This window comes from Dromaius novaehollandiae, chromosome 14 (genome assembly GCF_036370855.1).
Source record: "Dromaius novaehollandiae isolate bDroNov1 chromosome 14, bDroNov1.hap1, whole genome shotgun sequence".
Lineage (NCBI taxonomy): Eukaryota > Metazoa > Chordata > Aves > Casuariiformes > Dromaiidae > Dromaius > Dromaius novaehollandiae.
The window spans coordinates 20,508,882-20,532,283 of record NC_088111.1 but is presented as its reverse complement, the minus strand read 5'-3'; the positions used below and the strand labels follow the sequence as shown (position 1 = coordinate 20,532,283).

General features: G+C 54.0%; 1 protein-coding gene across 3 annotated transcripts in view; it reads left to right on the top strand.

Moving 5' to 3' along the window:
- The window catches only part of NTN3 (netrin 3), a 58,526-nt gene that overhangs the window by 18,040 nt on the left and 17,084 nt on the right, over positions 1 to 23,402 (top strand). For all 3 annotated transcript variants that reach the window (XR_010391681.1, XM_064520672.1, XM_064520671.1), the window contains exons 4-6: positions 9,514 to 9,702; positions 21,268 to 21,417; positions 22,760 to 22,813. Coding sequence is in view for 2 of the 3 variants with exons in the window: in XM_064520672.1 (XP_064376742.1) it covers positions 9,514 to 9,702; positions 21,268 to 21,417; positions 22,760 to 22,813 (393 nt within the window). In the remaining variant the exon portion in view is untranslated. The remainder of the gene's footprint in view (positions 1 to 9,513; positions 9,703 to 21,267; positions 21,418 to 22,759; positions 22,814 to 23,402) is intronic.

Below are 23,402 nucleotides of genomic sequence, written 5' to 3'. Positions count from 1 at the left end.
GAGGGCCGCCCGGGAAGTTCCCTTTGCACAGCCCAGGCTGTGGGGGTTTCCCCGACTCCATCCCCCTGCGAATGCAGCCCTGGACATGGTGCAGGGATCCATGCTGCTGGCCCAGCCTGGATTGCTCTCAGATGAACCCGAACCCGCCCGTGGGAGCAGTGTGGGAGGGCCCTGGGTGTGAGGTGCCGCTGTGATGGAGAGTCACGTGCAGTAGTTGGCATCACGTGGAGAGCTGAAGAGGAGGAGGGATCCTTGCAGCCTCATGGCAGTCCAGAGCTGATCCAAGGGGCAGAGTTACAGGGTAGTTTCCAGCACCCTGAGAGCTGCTCGAGATAGAACTAAGGGTCTGGTGTAGCTTCTGACCATGTTGGGACTGTTGCCTCTTGACTTGATGCTCCAATGGTCAGGTCCTTCCCTTGCATAACTCACAGCTGTCCTGCAAAGGGGGTTTATCCTTGCCTAATGCCTCCCCTGCCCCAAAGTCTCTAACTGCTCTGTGGTGAGGGTGAAATCGTGTCCTGTAGCATGTCATGAGACTGGGACAGTCATGCATGACTCTGGAGATGAAAACAAATAAACCAGTCTGAAAAAAACCATCCCAGGTCTTCCTGGAATTTGCACCGGAGGCTGAACTGCCCCAAGGTGTCAGAGGAAGAGAGAGGACTCAGGGGGTGGCCACACATTTCAGGGAGGAGAGCCCACCACAACCCTTCTGGTTCTGCTTTTCTTATTTCACAAGACTTTCTGCTTGTTGCCTGTTCTTGGAAATGCAGAGGCGAAAACAATCAAAGATAAAATTTGAGCATCGGTGTAGAGCATGACCATCATTTGGCCATTGTAAGGTGGCCATGGTGTTCATGGGGTGAGGGTGGTCACCTTACCACATTATTACAGGGGCAAATGTGACTTTGGAGTGCAGGCAGGGTTTGGGGGTATTGCAGCCGGGATGTCAAGACTGGATTTGTCAGGGTGACATGCTGCAAGCTGAAGACAGCCATGCATCAGCAGCGTCCATCCACCACGTGGGCTGGCTGGAGTGCCGTTGGCCCACTGGCACCACAGAACTCTCCGTGTGCCCCGAAAGGCCTGCGTGTCTGGCAGTGTGCTCATCCTGCCAAAGACAGGACCCGGCTTGTACCCTCCAGGGTGCCTCTCTTCTCAGTGCAGTGCCAGGAGCTGCCAGGGCATTTCGCTGCCAGGACTTTTCTTGTCCAGGCCTATGGAAATAGGCCTGTCATTTGGGGTTCGGGTGGCTATTAAAACTAAAAAGCAGCTACCAGCTCGGCAGCCTTGTGCAAGGAGCAGCCCCATGGTACTGAGGTGACTGAAAAGGCCCCATTTCTGATCCTCCATCTGGGACAGGAGACCGGGAATGGTCCCTGCCCAAAAGGAGAAGGCATTCAGGGCACAGGGGAGAGGTGGAGAAGGAGCCTGGTGGCCAGCTTGCTGACCCCGGGGAACGAAGCCAGATCAGGCTGTCGTGAGGGGAGGGGAGGGGAGAGGCTGCCTGCCTTCAGGTGTGTTGTTTTAGGTGGGTTTTTCTTCATTTGCCAAATCTGGATAGGACTATTTGTATTAAGAACTGTTTGAGACAGGGGAAAGAGAAGGGCACAAAATGAGAGGCTTTCTTCCCCCACACACACCCCCTCCACCGCCACTGAGCCCCCAGTCTTTTAGCCTGGGACTGGCTCAGAGAAGGATAATCCCCGCAGAGGAGCTGATGGGGGCAGAATTGACAAAATCCAGAGACCCCTGTGTGAGGCATCAGTTTTATTCGCATAGACCTGTGCCTTCCCTTTCCCTGCTGCATCTGGGTGTGCTGAGACGGAGCGGCGAGGGGGCTGCCCCGGCTGTCATCCGTGCCTGGGGGAGGCAGGGCAATGCTTCCCCACAGCAGCAGCAGGTCTCTGCCTACGCACAAGGAGTTGCTTGGGTTGGACTCCTGCTGCTGCAGTGAGACCAGTCACTGAGTCGGCGGCTGTCCTCGAAAACTCCCGGGGCTGGAGGGGAACGGATTAGTGCAGTGCAGCCACTGGAAGTAATTGATCCACTCGCTGGTAATTCTGGAGCTCTTGTTCCCATTGTCGCTGCCGCGGCTGGAGAGCCTTTCTGAACGCCATACAAAAGGGAAACCTTGCTGCAGCATGCAGAATCCGCTCCACGGAGCAAGAGGATAATACATGGGGCTTGCTTTGATCCAGGGGCTCTCCGGGGACGTGGCTGCACTCTCCTATGAAGACCATACTGGCCACAGTTCCCTCCACTTTGGGCTGGGTGGCAGAGGGGCTGGCAGGTCTGCAGTGTCACAGCTGATCAGTCCGTGACACTACTACCCACAAATGCCACGTCCCAGATTGGGGAAGGGGTTTACAGGCACCTCTGTGCTTCACCCATCTCCTTTGCCCTCCCAACCCCCCACACGTTTTCTTTCTTTTTTCTCTCAGTGACTTTGATGCAAAATTCTCTCAGAAAATGTTGTTTCAAAACCAGTGAACTGGCCTGGGCTGTTTTACAGTGGTGCAGCCTATGGTCAGATGAGAAGAGGGTCCGAGCTGCCCATGGCCTGCTGGCAATCACATCCGCAGGCACAGGATTAATGCCACGAGGTGCAGAAGATCCAAGAGCTCAGTCTGTAGCTGGAACTGGGCCAAAGCACCCTTACAGCTTCAGCAAGTTAATTAGCCCCCCTCATTTTCTCCTGGCTGTCCTGGGTCAGCTGCTCATTCAGCCCCTTTTCAAGCCTGTTTTCAGAGGCTGTCAGATGGCTCCCCATGAGCAGCAACAAGGGAACCCAGCCGCTGCGGAGGAGATTAGTGCTCTGTCTGATGGTCCAGAAACCTTTTCTAGGGACAGGGCTGGGGAAGCTCAGCCTTGTACCTCATGTTCTTGGCTGTCAGCTCTTGCCTTTCCTGGGCAGACACTCAATTTCTTTTCTCCTGCTTCCTGGTATCAGAGGTAGGAGCCCTCGGCCCCCCTGTCCAGCATCTTCCCCGAGTCCTTAGACCACATGTTCTTCTCTGTGAGAGCCCCCTGCACTGCTGGGGGAAAACAAACTAAGCAGTAATTAACGGGTGAAGAGGCAGGGACCACCCCAGAGAGGTGCCCAGCACAGAGCAGCCCACTGGTAGTGCTGGGGAGCTGCTGTCATCTCTCGTCCCAGGCTTGGCTGTGCCACCACCCAGCCTGCCCTGTGCCCTCCCCGGTGTGGCAGGTGGCGGGGTGTCCTGCTTTGAGGCAGGCGAAGCAAAGCCCTGCTGAAGGGCAGCAACAGAAAGGCACACGGGGAGGTAGTGTAAGATCACACGACGTGACCGTGGCCGCCCAGGCCCCAAACCCCCCAGGCTGTGGCTGCAGTACTCTGAGGCAGGGCTTCTCCCTGCCTGGCATGATGGATTTGTTGTTAGGGTGAGAGAGGAAGGGGGTTTTCTGGTCTGGAGTCCCCTTCCCTCAGGGTGGAGGTAGCATCCCAACTGGGCACTCCTCCAGCGAAAGCAGGGGCGTAGCTCAAATCCGCTGTGGGTTGGCAGCAGCAGCCAGTCTAAGGTTTCGCTGAGCCTGTTCCATTAACTAATTATTCCCAGGGAACTTGCCGGTGCAGCAAGCCCCCTTGCATCCTGTGCCCACGCAGGCTTCGCGGTCCCCAGAGGCACAGCGAGTGCCTCCTGCCCTCAAGGGCCTCACCCCGCTACACGATGCTGGCTGGGTGCATTGCTCTGCCCATCCCGCACCTACGCCGGCTCTGTCACACCCGTGCCAAGGGCTTCTGCCCCAAGCACACTTGTGCCCTGTTACCCCAGGCTCTTCCACCTCTGCAAAGAGGAAACATTCCCCTTGTGCTCACTGTCGTCTGCGTTTTCTCACGCCCAGGCCTGGCATTTGCTCTTGCAGGGCACTAGCCTCGCCTGCGGCGGGGTGCCTCGGGGCTGAGGCCAGCGTAGGGTCTGGTCACCCAGCGAAGGAGAGGGGTTGTGCGGCAGCCTTGCTGCAGGGCAAGGGGGAGGCTGCGGCCTGGTCAGGGGTTCAAAAACCATCAAAAAGGGGAAAGAAGGTTGCTCCATTGCAAGGTGTCGACGTTTAATTAGTCTATTATTGCAAAATATTAGATCTTGTGATTGTTTAATTGATCATATGATTGTTTAATTGGGCATACTGTACAAGGGCGGAAGCAAGCTACCACGTAATTAGCCCCAAACTGTGCAATTAAATTCTTATTAATACCCCAAACAGCAGGGAACATTCAAGCCTTTAATTAGTGATTAACAGGAGACAGACAGAGCTTGCAACCAAGTCAGCTCTGAGGAACAGTACAAGCATTTAGCCCGGTACGAGGGGGGAACCTGCCTGGTCTGATTAGCACTAGATGACTGCTTCAGGGGAAATAAGAGAGTCACATGTATTCATGTAACCCTGTCCCAGAGATGGGGACAGCCACCGTCCCAGTGAGGGACTGCGAGGGAAAACCCAGCCAGATCTCCCAAGCTGCAGGAAATGCTGGGCTGCACCAGGCTTTGCGTTCCTGCCTTCAGGGCCTTGCTGTGCTGCCTAGCGTGGGGCACACATGCTTGGGGAGCCTCCACCTTGGACCTAGCATTTCTCAGTTAGTCTCCTTGGCTGTGTCCTTCATGGCTTGTGAGCTCAACATCTGCAGCAACCTGGGGACCAAATACCCTGACCTTCCCTTCTGACTCTTGGGCAGTGCAAAGGAGGGAGCTTGCTGGCGCTGAGCCCTTCCAGCATTATCTATTTGTTCCCTGTATTAGATGAGGTCCCTGCAATAGTGTATGCCACCCAGGTGACCTTGAGGTCTCTGTTGGCCTCACCAGCCTCATCGTGCTCCCAGGGTAGAGGCCAGCCGTGCTGTGCCCCTGCTGAGGCGCACAAAGTGGTCATTGGAGGAGGACCTGCCGCCCGTGTTAGCCTTGTCCTCACTGCCTGCTCTCTCCTCGGGGTGCTGAGACCCTGGCAGCAGCTCTGGTCCATCCATGCAGCAAGGACATGGTGCTGCCTGCAGCCAGAGCCAGGACAACATACCACTGCATTGCAGCTGGGCCCTGGCCTGCTCCTAGTTGGACGCTTTCTGGATGGTTATCTGAGACATAGGATATTTGTGGCCTTCCTTCACCTTCAAAAGCTTTGCTCTTCCTCCCAGGTCTTGTCTGTTTAGCAGGTGCAAGTAGGAGGTCTGTCCCAATGCCAGCTCCTACTCCAGCACGAGGTATATCATGCAGGTTAATGTGAGTGTGAACTCTGGCAGAGATCACACTCAAATCCCTTTTTGGCTCCCTGTAGATCATTTCCCAGTGATGAGGGAACAGTTTGCTGACACCCAGCCCATAGCAGGAGCAAGAGGCCAGAAAGGGCAGCATCTCTCCTACAGCCAGAAGGAAAGATTCTGAGAAGTGAAAGGAAGTTGCTGGAGATTTCTCACCAAAGCTTGGCTAGTGAGCTGGGGTATGAGGTTTTGCCAGCAGGTTCCCAGGCTCCCACAGCTGGGGCATGGTGGGCTCTTGTGGGCTGATGAGGACATGCCAGCAAGATGGTCAGAAGTGCCTCCAGGCAAGGCTGGACCAAGGGACCCAGGCAGTGAGCCAGTCCCCTGGGGCAGGAGCCTGCAATGCTGCTTCTCCCTCTGCATCCCTGGTGCAAAAAAGCCAGGCCAGCTATTCTCTCACCAATTAAACTGAAGGCAAAGGAACCCACATCAAGACTGGCGAATCATTTACACAACCTTTCTCCTCCCCTGCTCCTCATATCCCCTCTCAGCTCTGATCCCCTCTGTTTCCCAAGAGGCTGCAAGTGGGATTTCCCCTCCCAAGGGGGGACAGCTGAGCAGAAGCCCTGGCCTGGCGCTCCGGCAGTGCTAAGCCATGTGCTTCTGGCCTTGGAAACCTGCCCCAGAGAGTGATGCCAGGTATCATTCCCACGTGTTCGGTGAGTGGGTTGCTGCTGAAACAAGGCAGCGTTCCAGCCCCTCCAGGACACTTGTCTGCAGGCACTTCCCAGGCTGAGAAAACCCCAGGGTGTTAGCAAGAGATAGGCACCTGCAGGGGGAAGCTCACTCAGAGGTTCGCTTCCTTGCACCTTAATAGTCCTGGCTATTCTGATAGTCCTGGACAGTCTCGTGCAGCCGTTTCTCCTGGGGCAGCCCCAGGGATGCACATGGATTCCCGGGAAGATGACAAAGCTGGCTTTTCAGGATGTCCGAACTGGCCTTCCACCATCATGGGAAGCAGAGGAAGAATTAGGGCCTGCTGCATCCAAAAATTGCTCCTCTGCAGCAGTTGTATGTAAACTCCTTTATTCAGGAACGTGGAGGCGCACTAATTACACCAGCTTTCTTGTCCCCATCCTGTTAGCCATATAATGCAAGTGCAGCCCCTCTTTTGAGATAATTTGCCACTTCTCTTCTGGTCCCCAGCAAAACCTGCGAGTGCAGCAACATCACCAGTCAGTCTTGTCAGGGCACCAGCAATATTTGATGCTTTTTCTTCAAGTGCCACATCCTGGATTCTAGCCGTGTTGTAAGAGTTTGCCCTGAGAGCTTCGCTTTCTCACAGGCACTGAGAAAAAATGAGCTTTAAAGGTGCAAACCCCAAAAGGCACCTACCACCATGCCAAAGATGTTATTCTTATGCGTACCATGTGATTTTTACACTAATCTCATAGCTCAGGGGAGCTTTGGGGGAGCTGAGGTTTGAGTCGGTGGTGTTAGCAGTCCCAGGGCTGCTAACCAGCATTCACTAACTTCTTTAAACCTCCAGAAAGGCTCTTTTGGGGTTGAGGTTTGCTCCAGGAAGAAGGCTGACCTGATTTCTTCCCACACCGTAAAAGGGGGTCTCCAGCCTCAGAGGTGAGACTGGAAAGCCGAAGTGGGCGAGGGGCCGGGCGCGAGGCAGCCGGCTGCCGTTTGATCTGCGGCGGGTTGAAGCTCCCACCTTCCTGCTGGCGGTGCTGCCCGGGCTGGCGCAGGGGACGGGAGGGAGGGAGGGAGGGAGGGCGGCGGGGGGGATTTCGCACAAATGACAAGCAGGCCCAGCAGTTAAATCTGGGGCTGACATGTTAATGAATTTCACAGTATGCCTGGAAAAACTCTCACCCAGCCTCAATTTACCAGAGCTGGGAGGGCAGGGAAGGGGGGGCTGGGGCTGGGGGAGGGCGCCGCATTTAGCCAAAGGAAATCTTGTTCCCATTATCTTTTTGTGAGAGTGTTAAACAGGAACTGGCAGTGCTTTTCCTTTTTATCTCGCACACGTGGAATTGAAGGGGGGGAGTGTCTTATTGGTTCCTGTGGCTAGTAAAAAAAATTAGAAGTGTGCTCATGTGTGTGTGCGTGTGCATGAGTGCGTGAATGTGCAAGCGTCTGTGTGTGTGCGTGGTTATGTGCATGCATGTATATGTGCACGCATGGCTTTGTGTGTGTTCATATGTGAGCTCTGTACGAATGTACATGTTTGTGCGTGTGTGCACATTAGTCTGCGTGTGTGCATGTGCACATGAGTATGTGTGTGCACGTGCACGTTTGTGTGTGCGCACAGAAGTCTATGCGCATGTCTATGTGTGCACGTGTGTGTGTGTGTGCACGCCTATGTTTTTGCATGTGCGTGCATGTGTCTCTTCTCGGGGGTTCTCTGTGTGTGTGCACGCGCGGTCAGGTTAGAGCCTTAAACAAAACAAGTCTGGGGGCTCCGTCGCTGCCCAGCTCCCTGCTGGCAGTCCAGCACCCCGACGGCCGCTGGCACTGCTCTCCCTCCGCGCTGGGGCTGGCACCGGGCAGGGCAGCCGGGGCTGTGCCTTCACAGCCCCCACGACCAGCACGAGGCGGGTGGTCTGCCGACAGGGCAGGCCGGGGTCTGTCATTGAAACAGGCTGCTGGGGAAGGAGGGGGCAGGAAACTACAAAGGCAGCAAACGGCTTACTTCGTCTTCGCTTCAACAACCAACTCCCAGCAAACCCAAACCAGGACCCAGCATGGTTTGGTTGTGGTGCTGCAGGGGTTTCGGAGGGGGGCGGCTTTGGGCCGCTGCATCGTGAACGGCTGGCCTCCAAAAAGGGGGGGGGGGGGGAAGCTAGAGACTGTCAAGTGCCCCAGTCCCTGGGGATGCTGGCCCAGGGCTGGACCACAGCGCTTGGAGGCCTCCGGTCCCCTCTCGCATCTGCCACCCCCTCAGTTGCAGCCACGTCTGCCAGCAGCTCTGGCAGTGGGAGTGAGGTGTGGGAGAGCAGGGGCTCGAATCCCCGAGGATGGCTGCGGGCCGCGTGTCAGGAAACGCTTCCATTGCTGCTCCTCAGCAAGAGGTGGACCAAAGCCTGAGCGGCCAGTGCAGCGAAGCATGGGGGAGCAGGTGGACCGGAGCTGCAGGCGTCGGTGGTCCCACCGGAGGCCCTTTCGATAGCAGCCCGTCCAGGATGCGGCTCGGTGCCCCCCTCCACACCCCTGGCAGGCCCGGCCACCTCTTTTGGGCAGCGCTGTGCTGTGGTGGCTGCCGTCTGTTGGAGACAGCGGGGAGGAGGTGGCAGCAAGATGGCAGGTGCCAGCTGGCGCTGCTGGCATTTCCCCTCAGCGTCTCACTGGAGCCGTCCGTTCTGCACTTGTTTCTGATTTATGGCAGAGCGGCCCCCTGCCTCCCGGGTGCCCCCCGGCCCCACTCCCCACACATGCCCTTTCTTCTCTGCACTGACCTCCCCTGCACCCGGCCCCGTGGGGGGCTGCGGATATTGCACATCTGGACGGCACATTGGAGCCGGCCGCACGGTGCCCTCCCTGGCTCTGCTCCGTTCCCACCAGGAATCCTGCCGCTGAGCTGGGAAAGCCCATGGGGCAGCACACAGCCCTGCCCCCTCCACCCCCCCGCAGCAGCACGAGGACCTAGGTAACCCCCATGCCCTGCTTTCAGGCTCCATCATTTTTGCCTGTTGGCTTGGCCCTGCCATCATCTCCTCTCCATTTCCTCAATACATATTTTCTCCTCTCTCACAGTGGAAAGAGCCATCTACAACACACAGCTCCTGCCTGAAGCCCATTTACAGGATACATGCTAAGGGCCAGCGCAGGCTCCTGCCAGGCTTGAGGTCATTCATGTTGCCTGACACTCTTGTTCTGGACCATGCCTGTAAGCTGGCCCAGACACTGGCACCACCATCATTTGAAGCCTGTGCATCTCGCAGGACTTCCCGCCTGCAGGCTGGACTGCCCTCAGGCAGTGCTGACACAGTGAACACTTTGATGGGTAACCAGTCCCTCTGGATAAAAGCCGTGAAAGGCATTTCTGTGTGGATGGAAGGGGCTAGGCAGAAAGGTCAGCACATGCAGGGACACCTCTCTTTCTGGCAGCAGTGCAGAGGGGCCCCAACAGGAGGCCTGGAGAGTCCTAGGGCATGGCCGTGGCAAGCGGTCTCCCTGTGTGGGCCAGGACGTGCACAGTGGGCTGGGACCATCTCTCAGCATAGGAGGCAAGGGCACTTCAGCAGCTCCCTGCCCTGCCCCTGCTCTCACCCTCTTCCCTTCCCTTGCAGCCTGCAACTGCAACCTGCACGCCAGGCGCTGCCGTTTCAACATGGAGCTCTACAAGCTCTCAGGCAGGAAGAGCGGAGGAGTTTGCCTCAACTGCCGGCACAATACTGCGGGGCGGCACTGCCATTACTGCAAGGAGGGCTTCTACCGGGACCTGAGCAAGTCCATCACTGATCGCAAGGCCTGCAAAGGTAAGGTGGGGAGGCCTTCATGCGGACAGCACGAGTAACATGGTCTCTCTTGGTCTCCCTCCTCTTTCCTTGCATTCCCCCCACCCAATCCCCCTGCCCTACTTAGAGTACAGCTGCTTCTTGCAACAGCTGTGGGTCACCTTGAACCTTTCCCATCCCAGCCTTTCTCTGCCTCCCTGAGGGAGGCAGCCAGGGAGATCTCTTTTGAGCCCAGCATCTCTGCAGGCTCCCAGAGCCCTGTGGGGTGGTGAGAACAACCCAAGGGAAGCAAACCAAATGGCAGGTTCCTGGGAGTGCCTTCCACAAAGGGAGACACTGCTAGGGCTGTCTTTTTGCCTTGCAAAGACAGGGAGGATCTGACTGTGCATTTCCACTATGACCATGGTTTTGGTCTCTGGCAGTCAGTATTTGGACAGCTGCTGGGCTGGGCAGGTGCTGGAAAAGGGCATCGCTAAACTTGTTGGAAATCAGTCTTGCGAGTCTTGGCTGTAGACACTCTCAGAAGCTTTCAGACTGCTTCACAAAATGATTTGCGATGGCTTCCTTTTTGTTGGCTGGCTGGAGTGTGGCTTACAGTGATTTCCGTCTCCCTGCTGTGCTGTGATACAGGACCCCAGGGCAAGGGTTTTAACGATAGGCTAACTCTTTGGGCCTGTTTTTGCAGGGATGCTGATGCACAGGCAGAGTGGCTTGTCCTGTGAGTCAGTGAAGAGCCACACTGGCCCCCAGGCAGCAAGCTGCAGCCTGACCTCGCAAGGCCTATGGCCTGTGCCAAATGTCGTGGGACTGAACCTCTCCTCTCCCTGCTTCTAGCTCTTGGCATAGCCCATCTGGCCTGCATTCTCTCCCCCTGTTCAGCCCCCTCTGTGGAGCCTCTTTCCTCTGTGGAGCCTCAGAACAACAGTTTCATCAGAATAGTTTAGCTAATAGAATACCTTGATCATCTCCAAGGACCAGCATTATCCAAGCTGAAATGCTGGCCCTGCTGAAGTCAAAGGGAGGTTTGCCACACACTTCTCCGAAGCCAGGAATTCACCCCTGATCCCTTTTTTCCAGCTTAGATTGCAAGTATCTCCCGGAAGGGAGTGCAGCTTCCTCTCTGGCAAGTAGTACAGTGTCATGATGATAACAGCGGAAGCAAATGAATGGAGCATCCAGCTAAACCCCATGGCTGAGCCTCAGCAACTGGGGAGAAACATCTGATGCAAGGCCCCTTATCTGCATGTGCTGAAGAAGTATCATATTAGGATCATATTGGCCTTTTCTTGCTTTGCCTCAAATAATTGAACACTTTTCAAGCAGATGAGCTGGTGACATGTGCCCTATGTGTACCCGGCTTCTTTGCGAGTGGGCTCTGAAGACAGATGCTAATGCCACTCTCCTCCCAGCTACCAAATCTTAAAGCAGATTTCCCTCATATGGGGTCAGATTTGCTGTCTGTCTCTTGTCCTTTGAGAAAAGACCGGGTTGTTTGCTTGGTACTTCCAGCCTCCTTTTCCAAACACAGCAGGGCAGAGAGCTGAGTCCAAGCAGTTGCAATGACCTGACGTTCACTGCAGGAAGAGCTCCCTCCCTTTCTCCCCGCCACCAGAGGAGACACCAGCTGGGCAAAGCTAACTCACCACCTCAAAGACTGGCTGCTGGGAGGTGGGGAGCAGCTCTCATTAACTGGCCCTGATCTGTGTGCCGGACTGTGGCAGTGACACAGCTGCACTGCAACCGCCCCCGGTCCTCTGCGCCCCAGGTGCTTGGAGGAACCAGGGCAGACCATGAGGGCATAGGCACCAGACTGCTTGCTTTGCTTAGGGGTGCTGCTGCGATACCATAATGCCAGCACCAGGGAAAAAGGTGTTTATGTAGGGCCTGCAGTGACTACTGAAGCTGGTTGAGGACAGTCAACTTTGTGGCCATAGAACAAGTCTGGAGTTGAAGTATTTGGCTTGCAGGTCTCCTCTCTCCAGTGTAGTAGTGTCATTTCTAAGTACATCTCGTTTGGGTCCAGGATGTGTCCTGGGCTGTGAATAGGCAAAATCCCTTCATTGCCCTTAGTGTATGATCCACCCCTCCTCCTCCCCACCCTTATTCTCTTGGGGATGTTTGAGAGAACAAAGTGAAGGATGAGGAGAGCCTTCGCAGTTTTAACAAGTGTTCCATGAAATGCAATGCAGCAGCAGCAGCAGGAGCATGGCTGAGCAGGCGCTGGCAGGGAGAGCCGAGGCCTTCCTACAGCCAGCTCGTCAGCAATGAGCTAATCACTTTTAGCAACCCAAGCAGCTGCCTTGGCAGGCTCCACCCCTCACCTCCGCAGCCTGCATCCCCTCCTCAGCCCAGGGGCATCAAGCACTGCTTCCCAGCACCCATGGCCATGGCAGCCCTTATGGCTGTGCCCAGGCTCCCGTTGATGGGCCTTGCCCCGGATGGCAGTCAGGTCCCAAAACTATGGTAGGCACCAACGTCCTTGGGTTGACACTGGGAGACACTGGGAGAGGAAGAAGAGGATGTATCCAGAGGGGGGATGGCAGGTGGGCTTATATCATAGCAGCCTGTGGCTGTGTCCCATTCCTTGGAGGGGCTGGCAAGGTGCTCTGAGGGTCCCCATCGTGGCTTGCTCCCCACAGCTGCTGTGCTCTCTCTAGCCGATAGCAGCCCATTATACCAGAGATTCAGCTGTTTTGCACAAAACAAGGCTGAGCAGTGACTGGGGAGGGACCCCTTTGAGAGGGCATCCGGCTGAGGAGACACAAAGAGAGGAGAAAGCCGTTCTTTTTGTTTCGTGGAGACAGCACAAAGCACCTCCCCGTGGCGTCCCTGGCCCTCTTTGGAGCACCTGCTGCTTACGGAGGCAATGGGACTGCTCAGACCTAGGGGTCCTGGCACCGACCCCGAAGCCGTGTGTGCCAGGATCCTCCCTGCTGTCGGCAGCGGGCGCAGATGCATGGCCGTGGTTCAGAGCCTGCTGTGGGAAGTGATGCCAGTAGCCCCCAGATCCTGCTGCAGCACAAACAGGCTGGGACAGCTGGAGCAAAAGTGTCTTTTCCTTGACTGTTTTCTGCACATTGCCACTAATCAGCAGGAACTGTGCTCAGTACACCCTGTCCCTGAGGGTATTTCCCAGCACCGGCTGCTGCAGCCGGCTATCCACACTACTCTGACCCAGCATGTTCCCCACTGGAAAGGACTCCCTCCACGCTGCAGCCCAGCACAAAAGCAGCAGGGCAGGCGACAAAGTTGTAGGCTTGCAGTTTCTCCAAAAAGCCCTGAGTCATTTCCTCTGGAGGGGCAGGGAGGGGATTCGCAGGAACTGGAGCTGCAGTGAAATCTCCCCTCTGCAACTCTTTCCTCCCTCCTCCCCTCCGTCCAGCACATGTACACACACACCTCCCAACCTCGCCATTCACATTTTGGTGCCGGGAGCCTGCTGACGGTGCTTTATTCCTGCCCTCATGTCACCTTTTGCCTATCTCCACGGCAGCTTTCAGACAGTGAGCAGGGCAGGCAGAGCTGGCTTCAGTGGCCTCAGCTTGGGAAGCAGCGACTTCAGTGCCGGGTACTCCCCAGCCGGCGGGGGCTAAGGGGCACTCATGGCTCACCCCGCAGGTGTCAGGGCTCGCGGGGTGCTGGGCTGCTTTGTGCTCCACACCTGGGTCCAAGCCAGGGTTGGAGCCCACTGCCTGTTCCTCACCTGGCTGAGCATCCTCTGTGGGCAGAGACGGATCCCCCATGCCTAAATGAGAGGTTTATACCTCCCTTTGGGTCACTGGCTCCTTCCATCTTTGCTACAAAAATTATCTGATAAAATCCCAGGTAGACTGGAAGCCTTGAGGGCTTTTGCCTCTCACTTGGACCCTGGGTCACCAGAGCTGCCTCACTCCCAGGCACTGAGGTCCCTGTTTCTGTTTCAGCTAGGGAAGAAACCACCGACCAAAAAGAAAAAAAAGGCAAAAAAAAAAAAAGCAGGATTTGACTAAATGCTGGAAACAGGAAGGCAGCAAACTGCATATGGCCCAGCCTCAATGTCTGGGTCTCAGAGCTGGGTGCAGATTTGTGGGAGCACTTTTCCTCCCTCAGCCTGTGCACAGCCCCCTCGGAGAGGCTCTCGTAACCAGGAGCAGCGAGAATGGCAGCCACTGGTACCCTGCCTGTGTGCTTTGCTTGGGATCAGATTGCCCTTGTTGCTGAAGTCCTGTTTATCCGACAGCACACACCAGCCCGCAGCAGTTGCAAGAAACCCTTTAGGCATGAAGATACTCGGTGTGTGTGCGTGTGTGTGCGAGGACTCAGAGTACCCAGTGGATTTATTTCCACATGCTGCTAAGCTGTGGGAGGGGTTCAGCGTATTTCCTATGCTGGCTGTGGTTCAGATATCTTTATTTTCAGGGCTAAGGCTGGAAAAAATGGAGAGGCCTTGGCCTCCTCCAATGAAGCACACCATGGCTTTGCCGGCCTAATCCATACAGCAACAGCAGCAGCCTGAAGTCTGTCAGGGCAAGTCCAGCTCTGATATCCTCGAAAGGCAGTAATTGCAGAGTATTAGGGCAATAGAAAGCATCTCCATTTAGAGGCAGTTCTGACATCATTTACAGCTAAACCGCAGACTCTAACGTTCAGAGACAGGGGCTGAGCACATCCTTTCACTCCTCTGGGCAGACTGTGGAGGGAGCTGGGATGCAAAGCATCCCGAGGTGCTCAGGAGCAGAGGGGCATGGGTGGGAGCTGTCCTGTAGGGCCTGATACCACTTTGCTCCCAGGTCCCCCAGGGTTTGCATCCACTCGTTCAGCCTTGGCAGAAGCAGCAGGCATCCCGATGAGGTGAGGGAGCAGAAGGACCCTACAAACACAGCTTGCAGGTGCCGCCATGTCCTTGCGGTAATGAAGGGCACATTGTTCTGGGAAGAGAGAGCAAATACCCCGGCATCCGCTCTGCCAGGAAAAATGCCAATGAGCAATTCCACAGGCTCGGGCAAAGAGAAGGACTTGGATACTTTAGCAGGTCCACCCCCTTGCAGAAAACCCTCCCCACCTGCTAGTCTGAACGCCAAGCCAGAGGCAGCTTTCTGCCAGCCCGGTCTGTGGTTGCTGGTTCCTGGGGGCTGGCAGAATTTGCAAGGGATTTTGAAATGCTGCAAAGGTTCAGCCCAGCCAGATGAACATGTGCACAAAACCTGTCTCCTGCTATGGTGCATATGTTGAGGAGGATCTTGCAATAAAAGCAGTACCTTGGGTCTTAGGAATCAGTGCCCGGCTACATCTCAGGAAATTGAAGGAATAAAATATTTCGATGATTCTGTTCCTTTGACCATCCTTCCCTTCATAAAACAGAAAGTATTTGTCCCTGTTTCTTGTACATATACAGTAGTGGATCAAGTTAGATTGGGAGCCAATTCATTCAAAAGCTGTCTCCTCCTAGGAGTCTGGATGCCCAGTGCAGTGAATGAGCTCTGGAGCTGCTGAAAGTAAAAGCTAAACTGGTGCCATGATGTCAGAGTTGCAGCATTGCATGCTAGCTGTCTCGCAGGGCACTTGGGGATCCTCCCAGCTCAGCCATGAATACCCCAAGTGGGACTTTACTTAGTCCCAGGTCTGTGCTGAGACATCACTATTCAGGGAGCACGCTGACAGCAAGGTTTGCAAATGGGAGTTTGGGAGCTGTAGCTGCTCTTCACTCCAGCATGCAGTCAACCCCACACACCAGGCCTGGGGGCCATGCTGCGTTGTATCTAACCCATGTGAGCCTGGCGAGAGAGCTGCAGATTTGTTTCCAGGCCTAACATCAGCCAAAGTTTCTGATATTTGTCAGGACCATGAAATGCAGCAACTATAGTTCTTCTGCTTAGGTTGATGAAGTGCAGAGTCAATCCATGCTGTGGTATTTTGATACTCTTTGGAAATTTCCTGATGGCAAAAATTGCATTGCAGCAGGTGTGAAGAAGAGTGGGGACTGAGATGCTGCCCGGTAAATACACAGAGATGTGATGGTGTGTTTTTTCCAACAATGTGTCATGTACCTAAAGAACAGAATATCTATATTCCTGCAAGAAAAAAGAAAAGAAAAATCAGGCCTTGACAGCAAATCTAAAAAGCATGTGTGGAGCAAGCTGCTGTGAACTGACAGCTGCAATGAGGCCACTACTGGCAGCTGCAGGCTTTGAACGAAGGTCTTCATGTGCATCACAGCGTTAACACGGGGCAGAAGCTGAGCAGCCCAACAAAGGGAAATGTTACAGGCTTTAGGAATGAGGTTTGTTTCATATTCAGGACATGACATACTAGTCCAGAGGCGAGTAACTATTACAATTTATTTAAACAAATCATGTTATGAAATTACTTTATAACTTTCCAAACGTGGTCTTTGCTAGGACTCAATGTCTGTTCAGACCTAGAAGATAGGTACGTAAATGTTCCACAAACCCACATATCCCCATGGCACCTGAGCAGAGTCCTCAGCCACCTGCCAGTGACCAAAGAGGGCCTGAGGAGAGCAGGGCAGGCTATCAACTCCAGCGCTCTGCCCGCCAGCAGACAGCGTCAGAACTGGACTCTGTAACATGGAAAAGCTGGGAGGATGGAAAACACAGAACAACCTACAAGATTAATTCAATGGTGGTAATTGAAAAGTCAAATAAAGAATGGCTGTGCATTAATCCCTGTAATTTGAACAAAGCTGTAAAACGTGAGCTTTCTCCAATGAAAACTGGTGAAGCAGTAGCAGCTAAGCCTTAAGAAGCAAAAATACCCTCAATATTAGGTGCAAGACATGCTTTCTGGCAAGTAAAACTCGATGAGTTAAGCTCCAAGCTAGTGACTTAATCCACCATTCAAGCACTAAGGGCCAGATCCTGGCAACTCGCAGGACTGCAAACAGCACGGCTTGGTGTGTGGGCAGAGGTGTGTGAAGCCGTGCTGTGGCTCCTGCACTCTCAGCATCATGGTGCTCTGGACGGGGCCCCGGACAGGCAGCACCAAAGAGCAGGCAGGGGCCACTGCGGATGCCTCCAGGCAGCCTGGCAGCCCTCCCCTCTGTGGGCCCAGGCAGTGGCAAGCAATGCCGGGACAAAGACAAGCATACGAAGGGCTGATGCTGCTTGTGCTCACTGGGGATGCCCCTTGCAGAGGTCGTGCAACCAGACCTGTTGGAAGTGGTTGTGCCTGACAGTGGAATCTGTCCTGTTAATTGCACTGAGTGCTGTTTGGACTGGTTCTTGCCCTCAGGTACTGGAAAGGGTGATCAATCTTTGTGGGACTACAAGGCAATCAAATTATAGTGGGGTGAGGGATCCTAAATAGCACAGTGAAAGCCAGAGGCTGGTCTCACAGAGACCAAGCTATCTACAGAAGAAATCTGATGTGACAGACTGTATCTATTGTGGACATAAGACGAGCAAAGCTGGTTTAATTGCTGATCCAGAGAAAATATCAGGAGTCATTGAAAGCCATCTTCCACACTACGAAGAGGGATCCACTTATATGAATTGGGTCCTGATCGTACAGAGATTTATGCACGTGCTTAAACTTTACACCAGGAATACACCGCTGAGGCCCAAGAGATTACCCACAATGTGTGAAGCTAAGCACTTGTATAAATCTTTGCTGGAACCATGCCTTTAGCCGTAAATTTTTTAGGGCATGGACTGTCTTTTACTATGCATGCATAAAGCATAGTGGAAGACTGAAGTCTGCAGTGACCTCTAAGCTTTACCTGAGCAGCTGCTGTAATAATACATTTCTCAGGTGATAAAGTACTTGGCAGGGTTTCTACCCAGTTGCTCCATGGCAAATTAGACTTTGCAGGCTGGAAAACCGCGTTGCGTGGCATTAGGAAAGCAAACACACGTGTCAGTGGAACAGACCAACAGGCAGGTTTCACAGCATGATTGCACTGTCAGCCACGGCTTCTCCAAGCACAGATACTTGGTTTACACAGGGAAAGCAGTGGAGTAAGAGCCCTTAAAGGGAGAGCACCGAGGGTGTGATGCCAGCGGGCATGGGGCTGCTTTTTCCCAACATGAGTGCTAGCAAGCAAGGACGGCACTTCATGCCCAGCCCTACCAGTGGATATCTAAGCCATTACTAACTGAAAATAGACAAAGCAATAGACCTTTCCAGGAGCAGAAATACCTGCCAGTTCTTCAAGGGCACTTGCTTCCTCTGAGTGCCACAAGACTCAGCAGAGCCCTCAAGAAGAGTCTGTAGAGTGGGCACACAGGGATCTTCAGGACATGGTGGAAGTAGCTGGGACATCTCGGAACACAGTGGATCAAGAGGGGGAGATAAATCCATTACTCTATTCTAGAGGAAGGCAGAGAAGTAGTGCTATTCTTGGTAAGTCATCTCAGGGCTGGCCAAGGACTGGACTGTTGCTGTTGCTTTGTTCAAAGCAGTCACCTTGGATGGGCTGCTGATAAAACCTGCTCACATTGCTGCTATGAGAGGTTGTCATCCCTACAGTACCTTCACCCTCCCAGTATCTTCATCTCTCCACAACAGCCTGCTGGCAGTCCAGCAGGTTTTCCCAGGGCTATGTTTGCTTTGGGGACGGCTGGGGTCATGTGGAACTGTATGATGGTTTGGCACACTGCAGCATGTATGGCTGTACTCCACAACCCAAAGCTGGACGAGGGAAAGCCATACAGGAGGAATCAATTCTCCCAGGAGAGGCTCGGGGAATAGGGTAGCATAGGCTGAGTTTTCCCAGCTCAGGGTGGCTGTGTGGGCAGGAGCACTTCTAAAACTGCAGAGCTGGGGGCTCTGGTACCTGCACCAACATCATCCGCTTCATAACCACCCGGGAGCTATTGGTTCAAGAAGGGTGTCTGTGGTGCAGCTGGTCATATCTCAGTATTGAAGACCTGTTGCACCGCAAATCAAGTCCAGGGATTGGATCATGCCATGATCCCGAAGGCCTTTGAGGCGTCTCTGTTGACCTGACTACAGAGTGTTTCCAGGAGAGCTAGCAAAAGCCTCAGGTTGCTAAGTGAGGTGTTACGTGGCCCCAGCCATCCTGGCAAGAAAGTGCGTTGTGGCTGAAGAAAGGCCCTGTGTTTCTGAAGGCCCCACGTCATGCCAAGACTCCCTCACTCACTGCCATTTGTTATCACAGCTGAGCCCCCAAAATATCCTTGTCAGAAACACGTCCGTTTCCAATCCCAGCCAAGATCTGATAAGGATTGAAGCATCTGGTCCCCATTAGAGGCTGCTTGCTCTTGTTTCTCACCATGTAGGAGAAGGCCTGGGGAGCAGTGCTGTGGTGCTCTGACGAGGTCCCATCTGGTGAAAATTAGGGAAATGATAACATCGGGGGTTGCGCGGGTGGGCGGGGGGGAGCTGTTTTTGTTTTGCTTTGGAATCACATTCAACTCTTACACTGATGGAGGCCCAGATAACCTCCTCCAGCTCATAGCCAGACCCAGCCCTGGGAAGGCAGATGGGAAGGTCATCTCCTGATTGAGCACTGCCTTCTCCTCTCACATGCCTCCTTTTAGACATCCCCCAGTGGTCTGTCATCCAGACGAAGGACCTGTGCTGTTCTAACAAGCTGGTTAGGATATATCCTGAGGGAAACTTTCACCCACCTGAGATGTGACCTGTCCCTTTGAGAAGCTGTGGTGGACACCGATGGGAACAGCATCCTTCTGCCAGGGTCCTCCAGGAGAGAGAATGAGTCTGGGCATTGCTGCTGATGTGCTTGGGAAGCACTGAGACTACCCACTTCAGACCATCCTAAAACTAAAATGAACTCAAATGTGCATAAAAAACTCAGTGTTGGTTCAGCTCTGGAGTAGCTCAGGGGTGGGGGAGCAAGTAGAGAAAATGCCTCTCACTGCTGCTATGGGACTGGGCATTGCCCTCTAGTTGAGGTGGCTTTCTGCTGAGGGGAGAGCAGCCCCTGGTATGTGTAGAAGGATTCTGTCCCTGCAGTGCCTCTGATCCCACCCCTGTCCCTACTCTTCCTCTACATGAGAGTTTTCACATCTCCACATGACCTATGTGTCCCATTGCTGAGCCTGGCCACAACAGGGCCTGGAGTTTCCTCTCCCTCCCAAAGCTCTGCTGCTTGCAACCTGGGTGGTGGTGGTTTGGCTTGCTGATTCCACTGCCCTAGGACGGACCTCCCTCAAGTTACAATCATGCCTTCCCTGTCAGGTGGTGATGTTGGCCCCTTCTCTGAGGCCTCCACCCCATGCCAGGGCTTCCTCCCTGGTCTTCACTGGAGACGGATGGGTAGCATGAAGACCAAAAATAACCAGAAAACCTGACTAGTGCAGCCTAGTGCAGGCACTCAGGCTGCAACTGCTACCTCTGCAGGGCATGGGGGCATTGGTATGGATGGTCTCCCCCATCCTCGTGGGCCATGGCATTCACCATCCCTTCTCCCTTGTGCCAGGATTGCTGGCTGCATTCACTTCCTCACCAGGACAACCTAGCAGAGCAGTAGACGCTGATTTCCTTTTTTTCTCCCTGACACAAACCAGGTCTGGATGCAGTTCTGTATGAAACACATTTAAAACACATTTTTTTCCAAAATCCCCTGTTGGAAACCAGCTTTTTTATATCCCTCTCTCTTTCCCTCCTGTCACCAAGTAGCATTTAGCTACCTTAATGAGCCTTAGCCCTCCTCCTACCAATTCAGGCTTGCCCCGCTACCTTTGCCTGTTCAGGATAAGGCTGGCAGCAGTAACTGTGCGGCCCATGGAAATCCCTTCTCCTTCCCACGTGGGTCAGGCTAACCCCAAACCAGCTGCCTGCAATGTGGAGGTGGGAATAAGCTAGTCTTTTCTTGTCCAGACCTTAAATGGTAGCTGGCAGCTGCAAGGGCCCATCTGAGCTCCTGGATCTCGAAGAGTTTGTATTTGAGCTGCACCATGAGCAGAAGCTGTGCCCTGGCCCAAGGCTTTCATTCACTCACCCTCCTTCCCAGGCCAGTCACAGTACCTGACAGTGCCACAGCCCAGCATGGACTCAAAGGATGGTGGGTGATCTGGGCAGCGCTGGATCTAAAGGTTTTTTTCATGTGCATCCTGTCCAGTGCACTGGAAGAACCTATCTCCTTCTTGGGCTTGCACGCCTCTTCAAGGATGTCTGGACAGCCCCTTGGGTCTGCCTGTAGCTCCACTCCTGTTTGGTTCCAGCATCATCGTTCTCACTTCAGGATTTTTGTCCAGGGAACGAGCAGATGCTGTGGGAGAGCTCCAGCTCCTTAATGTTTCATCCCTGGCCTCACAGTCCTAGCACCGCTGCCCTGACCCACAGCAGTACTCTTGAGGGCATTGCTGTGTTAGCCCCCTGTCTCTGTCTTCCACCCTGTCGTGCCCGTGCTTGTTTATCTCTGTCGTGGACCTCCCCATGCCCAGTCCCAACCTTGCCACCACGTGCAAAGCATAGCCCTTCCTCCCACTTCCTCTGCTCACCCGCACTGCAGCCGAAGACCAATGGCAGAGGGAGGGGGTTGTAGTTTGGTTGAAATTTTGGCCTGTCACTAAACCTCAGGCTGAGCATGTTGGTGTGGACAGTTTGTGTGTCAAGTATGTTACACTTGTAACTGGAGCTTTTTTTCTCTCTCCTGTTCAGCCTGCGACTGCCACCCAGTTGGGGCAGCTGGTAAAACCTGCAACCAGACCACAGGACAGTGTCCATGCAAAGATGGTGTGACAGGCCTCACGTGTAACCGCTGTGCCAAGGGCTACCAGCAGAGCCGCTCGCCAGTGGCCCCCTGCATCAGTGAGTACTGCTACGCTCTCTGTGCTGCTCTTCCCTGCGTTTCAGGGCTGCCGTGCTCTCAGCACCTCCCCAGGTAGCACCTTGGTGCCCTCACTTGAAACCACCCCGGTGTGCTGGATCCAGGCAACGGCTCTCTTCCCCAACCCTGAGCTTGTGGAGATCTTGTGCCAAGTGGAAATGCTCTGAAGTAGTCAAGCCAAGGGGTTCTCCACCAGCAGCAGCCATCCTCCAAGAGGTGGCCAAGACGGGATGGCTGAATTGCCTTCTGGAGGTGACTGTGTTGCACCCCATTAGCCAGGGAGGGTCTAAAGGGCTTGCTTGAATTAGTGCTCACTTTCAGTCAGCTAAAATAACTGCTGATGAATCCTATCTTCAGTTGCAAAGAGGTACCTTTCTCTCTCGTGGCCGAATTCTGTGCATGGTCAGTCAGATTTGGAGCAAGGGCAGGCCTTGGATGCACTGAAGTCAGTGTAAAACTATCTTTATTTTTTCAGGGGATCCAAATTTGACCCAAATGATAGAGGAACAACTTCCCTCCCTCCAGCATCCACTGAATCTGCTGGAATAGTAGCAGTGGGAGTTAAAGCTGATGAGTTTTCAGTTACTCTGGATTCACCTTGTGATAACAGAACAGCTTCCCCTCTGAACAGTGGCCCTATGTCCAGAAAAAGTCTTCCCAAGAGGGTTGGCTGGTGTCACTTGCTCGTGTCCTTTGAAACAGGGTTACTGTTCCCCAGACTTGGGGTTAGGACAGAATTTCCCCAAGGTTTTATTGACAGCAGTCCTGAGAAAGTATTGTCTTTCCCCACACATATCGCTGTGCTATGCAGCATGGAGAACCACTCAGGTCACCCAAGCGTCTTTCAGCCCCTGGAGCATATGTCCTCTGCAGCAGTGACTTAGGACTCTTGAGGATTGCAGTGCCTCAACATATCCCAATTTATTAAGCTCGGTTTGGAAATTTCCAGGTGCATTTAATAGCCTGTGATATCTAGATCAGGCTTGTTCAGTCCATTGTTTTTCTTAGCTTACTTCCTGGGAGGTGACCTATGAAATCCCCTCTGCACCTGGTTTGTGGAGGGCTTTCATCTGTGTGTTGTCCTCAGAGCCTTCCCTGGCTTCCAGGGCGATTCTGGAGTGCCTTAACAAAGTGTCAGACACATGGAGACCTCAGATGGGGGCAAGTCCCCTCTCAGGAGCTCTTAGCTTGGCTCCTCTGCCCAGATAAGAAGTACAACCGCAGTAGTGGGCTGGGAGGAGAGAGAAGAGGTGCCCTGGGGTCTGACCCTTCCCAAGGCTGGCACCCCTCTTTCCTTAAGACGTCTCTCCCTTTCTCTTCCAGAGATCCCTGCCATCAACCCAACCTCCCTCATCACCAGCACGGAAGCACCTGCAGGTAAGTGGTCTGCACGCTGGGCCAGGCCAGGCCCATGGCTCCAGGCCTGCCAGTGACATCTCCTCTCCTCTCCTCACCTCGCCTTGCCTCACCTCACCTCTCCTCTCCCCTCACTGAGACGCCCAGAGACCAAGTGCTGAGCCACCTCTCCAAACCCAGATCACCAGCTACGAGGTTGCCTTTAACAAAAAAATTAATGAGATCTGAAATCCTATTTATTTCTGGAAAGTGACAAACAAAACTTGACAGGAGTTTGTTTATCACCTCCATGGAAAATAAAGACTGTGACACAGCTAGCAGTCCGTCCAGGCCTTCCTCTCCCTCGCCAGGCTATGGCAGGGAGGTTTATGGCATATGGCACCCATTACTTTCTCTCAGTGCATGTCTGGGTGTTTGTTTCTTTAATGTCTTACTGATCTAAGTTCTCTTACTGATTTCAGTGCAAGAGGTTTCTCCTCAGCACCCTTTCCTCTGCGTGGCACTGGCTTTCTGAAACAGCACTCGGACTCTGCTGGTTTGGCAGGCCATCCATGCTGGCTCCGTTGCAGCAGGCTCAGGATCACCTTATCCCGGCCCACACATGTCCAGT